This window comes from Heliangelus exortis, chromosome 6, assembly GCF_036169615.1.
Source record: "Heliangelus exortis chromosome 6, bHelExo1.hap1, whole genome shotgun sequence".
Taxonomy (NCBI): Eukaryota; Metazoa; Chordata; class Aves; order Apodiformes; family Trochilidae; genus Heliangelus; species Heliangelus exortis.
The window spans coordinates 16,069,715-16,075,714 of record NC_092427.1 but is presented as its reverse complement, the minus strand read 5'-3'; the positions used below and the strand labels follow the sequence as shown (position 1 = coordinate 16,075,714).

Below are 6,000 nucleotides of genomic sequence, written 5' to 3'. Positions count from 1 at the left end.
TGTTTGGCAAGTACTGGGCAGCACAGCATGAAGGCCCCATGGGTTTCAGCAGGCTGAAACCTACTCTCAGGGGTATGGTTAATTTTCCAGACAACAGTACAAACTGCACAATGGCAGTGAGGCAGTCATCTGTATGGCAGCAGGTGCAAGTCCTTTTTTGGAGATGGATAGGAGGATATCATTCTATCTCCTCAGTAGGGCTGTGTTATGATGCCTGTATTCAAATTACAAGCCCTTGGGACCAAATTTGTAATTGGCACATTTTACAGACTCTCCGGATGAGCTAAAACATTTTCCTCTGCACAGTAATGCCATGATTATAAACTCTAGTTCTATTATAAGCTGGAAAAGGCAGTATATGATTCCCAAAGCACAGGGTAACTTTGGGCGTTACTTATGACTTCATGGTTCGTTTCACAGCTGTTTTGCAGTTTGCCTGTAAGCAGCTAATTGCTAAATTCACATTTCAGTGTTGTTCCAGGATGCTGCAGCACAGTCCATACCTCAGCTGTGACTTCAGCAGATCCTGCACTGGGATCTCCACCTGCCTATAAAGGTTACATTTATATATCTAATACTTGCAGCCATGAACATTACAGACATAAAGTGGAACCTTTTAAAATACATTCTCAACATGCCAAAAATAGATTCTTTCATCAAGTTTCTGCCCTGCAATATCCATCTTTTGTTTACAATGTAGATATATATTTCTATTTGTATACATAGAACCATGAAAATACCATATATAAATATTTACTTTAAATCTCTTAAGTACATAGGACAGCATCAGTGGAGCAGTTGCTAGGTACTGGAAGATCCACACATTCCAGATGTGGTTTCTTCTTGTTTTGTTTTTCTAAGCTGTAGAGATGAATTAGTACATTTAAGCAGGACAGCGTGGGCTATTTATACCATCTGCAGGCCACTCAACCCCTGCCCATCTATATCTGTGCACAGCATGTGCATTCCTTCTAATGGTATGTACTGTATTTAGTTCTACAGAGCAAATATTTTTGTAGCAGAAGGGCAGCATCTTACAGAGTAGAATGAAACCAAAAGACAAAGGTAAACTGAAGTCTGCAGTGCCTTAAAAAAAAAAAAAAAAAAAAAAAAAAAAAAAAAAAAAAGGTCTCATTGCTCTGTGGTGCTTGTCATTGCTCTACAAGTTAAAACTGTGGTCCCAGGCTTGGGAAAATGAAGCTCTAGACTGGTACTTTTTGGCAGTGTTTTCACTGTCAGTACCAAGGTGTAAGAACCTTATATTCAGCTGCTATACAGCCATCCTCTCAGAAATGCTAGAAAAATAAATCTTGGGCACAATCTCAAATGAGGCTTCTCTATCTCGCACACTGCCACAGCCCACATACCCAGCAAGGCTGCTGGTCATAGTGTGTGGCTGCCACATCAAGGTGTTATGGACCACATATGTGCCCACACACTCCCTACCCTGAGAATTTAGAAGAAATTCTCTGTTCCTGCAGTCCTGCCCTGAACTGAAATGTATTTCACAAACAGAAATTTGCCAATCTATAGCAAGCAGCTGGTACCTATTTTCTGCTTTCAGCTAATAAAGTGCTCTTGTTTTAATTAAGTTACCAAGGAACTCCAAGGAGAAGGTCCACTTCCTCTTCCTTCTCCCACTACTGCACATCCCCAAGCATTAAACATGAGATTCATCCAGGTCAACATCAGTCTCCCCAAGCTCCACATTTGTGAAGCTGAAATGAGTGGCCAGCAAGGGGTTCTCCATCCCGTTGTCCTCACTGATGTGAAGCACTGTGTCCCCATGCTGCAGCAAGCTGGTGGTCTCAAGGCCAGTGTAGTCCTCGGTGTCAGAGAGCTGGGTGGGTGGGGTGCTTTGTGCTGTTGCTGGCCGGGAGTCCAAGCCCTCCTCTTCTTCCTTCTCCTTCTCAGCACAAAGTGCCTCACTCTGCTACTGGGGAGAGCCAGTGGTCAGGCTCACAGAAGGTAGGAGGGAGAGGGGGGGAAAAGCAAGGGAACATCTATAAAGTATTTTCTTATTCAGAAATATGTTTTACCATAAAGGGCCAGGGCACTTGCAGATTATAAATCCTTAACATTTTGCCATAATGATGTGTTTTTGCTGGTGAATCAGATTGTAGCACTGATCAGAAAGGCTAATTTCAGCCATTAACACTGCCTCATTACATTTTCTTTAATGTCTTTTACTTTTTAATGGCAAAGGACATAGCCCTCAAGAGACAGTAGATCTCTGGGCCTAAAAGAGTGATTTCAATGTTATTGGTGCTTTGAAGGGATAAGTGTGTTTGTTCCTGCATTGTCCTCAGTGCTGTCCAGCACAGACAAATGTTGGATGAGCAATTTCTTTTGGAATGTGATGCTTCTGCTAAAACAGTCCTGAGGTTTTGAAGCAGTTTCTCAGAGGGAAAGCTGTAAAAAACAGTCGATGGAAACTTGCCATGGGGAGCAGGTCTGGAAGGACTACAGTGTGTGACGGGAAGATGGAAAGGGAAGGTACAGGAAGTGTATTTGCAAAGTAAGAATGATTGCCTAGATCTAGAAGAGAGTGGTTCACGAAAATGGGCAGCAAACTCAGCCTGAAGAACAGACATACAGAAAAGTTTGATGTCTTCACTCACCCACCCACCGTTTCGCTACAGTGTTGTAACACATCCAGTGTTTCCCTGCAAATTTTCCCTGCGGCTTAAATGAAGCAGCAGATGGACACGTGATGAAACCATGGATCACATTACCTGGGCAGTGGCCTGGCTGTGGAGATCAGCTACAACGATGGCAGGTGAGGATGTCAGCACAGGGTCACTTGGTGGTTCCTGCTTGCTGGTGGCCTGGGGGCTGCTGTGGCTGCAGCCCTGCTGCTGGGATGCTGCAGCTGAGGGGTCCCCTGGTGGGGCTGCTGGTGCCTCAGGCTGGGCTTCAGTGAAAGTCACTGACCGCTTCTGCTCCACTGAAAGGCAGGAACCCAGAAAACTGAGTATTAAAATGCTGCGACTTGAGGAGGAAAACAGAATAAGAAGGGAGAGTTCTTAGAACTAAGATAGGATTTGTGATTCGAGCCATCTTTTAAGCTGTCTAATTGGAGACTAATCCAAAAGCCTTTTACCCTTGGCTTGCTCTAAAGCCACAGGAAGAATCAGGGATCTCCCAAAGACTAGCAGCCTACCTGGCTTTGGCATGGCTTGGTGAGATAAAGGCCATTCATAACATCTTTCCATCCCAGAAGAATATATAGAATTCCCATGTGAGTTAGGCATTTCTGCCCTCAACTAAAAAGGGAAAACTGAGATGAAAATATGCAAGGGAATTACCCACGGTTTTACAGGAAATCTGAGAATTAAAAAAAAGAGAGCAGCTGATGGCCCCCGTTCGTGCAGACTGAGTCCACTATCTGGGTGTAGCAGAACAGCACAGAGGGTGAAGACAGCTAGAGTAAAACTTAAAACTGATAACCCTGCTCCTTCTCTCAATTGGTTACAAATATCTCCAGCAGTTTTGTTGCCTTTGCTGTTCCATGTTCTTTCAAAGTTGACTGCTCACTTCAGATGGTACAGAACACAGCCATCACCTTCTCTGTTTGGCAGTGCTGACTCTGGAGACATAGGGCATGGACTGAAGCAGTCCTGTCTTCATTTCCATATGTAGTCCTTAAAGCCCTGCAGAACTAATCTTACAAATTATGGGAAATTTCCTTCTCTGCTAATCTCAATAGCTTCAAAGTCTGCACATCTGGAGTTCTTGGACAAGGCATCCTGAAGAGATTATACCTGTCCCCTAAACTTTCCACATGGCTAGGAGACATGACAATTTGCTGTCCATGTCCAGATTCACCTTGCAAGCCTTTAGAGAAACCATCAAAGTGTTCTGAGGGGTTGATTTTCTGATGGGATATCCACTTAATGGGAAAAACAAACCAAACCAAAACAACAACAAAACCCCCCAAAAATACCCCCCCCACAAACAAACCAAAAAAACCCACTGGGATTTCCCTTTAATATAGGCTATTAGCAACATACTAACTGTTCTTTTAGGCCAAACCAACAAATAGTATTTTGTCCTTTCAAACAGGATGTGCTGGTTCTGGAAGCGCAGCACTGCCCTACCGCAGGGTTTGGGCTTTGGCTGGATGCTCCGCCGCGTGGTTGAGAGTCGAGCTCCGTGGCGGCTGCGCGGCTCGGTTTGAGTTTTCTGACGTGACAGCAGTGGTCGTCGAAGCTAAATGTTGGAAGGGAAGAGTTAGGCTAGTGGATGCTCATGTATCATACAACTTCTCTGTAAGGAGAACAGATATCATTGTCTGTTCCTCTAGATGTCCATTCACTCCACTTTCAGCGGATACATGTTTCCACGTTAAGGTTTCCGTGCCTCAGACATCTCTTTTATATGAACTTCTGAGTTTTGTGCCTTTTCCATGTCAATAATGGATGTAATGCAGTGCAGATCACTTAATTTAAGACAAACAAAACAAATCCAACCAAACAAAAAAACCTGCAGAGGAGAATTCTGGAGCACTCAAAACGATGTGCACCTCCACTCTTAAGGATTTGTCAGGTTTCACAGCTATGACCTGCACTACAGTTCCTGCTAACTCAATGCCCTGCACTAGCATATCACAAATTAGATAAAAGTGAAATGTCACAATCACAAATCATTTAAAAACAGGCTCAGATGAGAAAAACCAAGCCAGCTCAAAGAGAAGGAGAGAAGGTTTGCTCACTTCCCATGCTCTCACCTGTCGTAGACCTCTCTTCCGCCCCAGGGGCTGCTGCAGAAGAAGGTTCTGCTGTCCTGGCTCACTCTGCACACTTGCCACCCTGTTAGATGTTGACAGCATTAGACCAAGCACAGAAGTATTGTGTATAACTAGTAGGTGTCCTGGCAATTGTGACTAAAATAAATACATAAATAAACCAACCACTAATGGCACAGTCACTTCAAAGAGCAATACTGTCTTTGAAGGATATGGGGACGTGTCTGTTGGGTTGTGGCTTCTGGGGCTCAGGAAAGGGTGGGAGGTGGAGTCATGGCATTCAGGACTTGGCCACACACAGGTAGCATCCAACTATAAAGAACTACAGATTTCAGTTTTCAGTCATTGATTGATGCATCCCACTGAGCAACACTCACTTCTCTGCATCCCTTGCCACATCAATAGAGGCAAGAATATCAGTTTCTAGCTGGAAAGCCTTCTTGTTTACTTTTCCTTTTTCAAGGACAATGTTGTAAAAGCTATTTTTTTTTTAGCTCCCAAATAGACTCCACAGCCTCATCACAATTTTGTCATCTGGTTTTAATTTCAGTTTCAATTTAAGTTAACAAACAAAAAACAAACACAAAGTAACAAAGGATCCATTCACATAATGGATGCATGAGTTATATGAACAAGGCCCCACACTCAACACTGGCAGCCTTAAGGCTTTTTGTGGCTAACAAACAAAAAAGACAAGTAAATGTAAATAAAATATATAGAGAAAGAGAAACACAGATTTTTAGGTTTTAATATCTTGGCATAAAATAGATTAAAATCTGCAATAATGGAATCTTTAACAGTAAAACATACTCTGCTATGTACCATCTCATTCTACCATTCAACTGACCATTTAATGTACTTAACATAAAAACACCACCCTCCTCTCATTTTTCTCAGATCATTGTATTCCTCCAAACAGTTAAAAATTGATTATTTGGCAGACAGTAGCCACAAAACATTTTATCTGAATCAACTGTGTCTGAGAGACGAATGGTTACAATAGCATCTAACATTTAAGATGGACTCACTTTAAAGCAGGCAGCTGCTTATTGGGGACAGACTGGAATCCACTGAGCTACACATTGTATTTAAGCAACTTCCAGCTCTGTCTGGTATGTACTGTTGAAGATGCTGCATCACAATCTGTTTTGCCTTTGGCCTGCATTAATACAAATGAAAACAACATTCAAAAGAATGCTGTTTTCCTTGGATCTCCCTGGAGGAGCTCAGTACCACCAACAGAGTGAAGGTTT

General features: G+C 42.9%; 1 protein-coding gene across 1 annotated transcript in view; it reads right to left on the bottom strand.

The window, feature by feature from the left end:
* Positions 1-737: 737 nt before the first annotated feature.
* Positions 738-6,000, bottom strand: part of UNC80 (unc-80 homolog, NALCN channel complex subunit) — a 119,772-nt gene continuing 114,509 nt past the window's right edge. Inside the window, exons 62-65 of the mRNA XM_071746870.1 lie at positions 4,730-4,811; positions 4,101-4,212; positions 2,736-2,947; positions 738-1,933 (exon numbers count right to left, since the gene is read on the bottom strand). Coding sequence (XP_071602971.1) covers positions 1,661-1,933; positions 2,736-2,947; positions 4,101-4,212; positions 4,730-4,811 — 679 coding nt within the window. The 3' untranslated portion in view covers positions 738-1,660. The remainder of the gene's footprint in view (positions 1,934-2,735; positions 2,948-4,100; positions 4,213-4,729; positions 4,812-6,000) is intronic.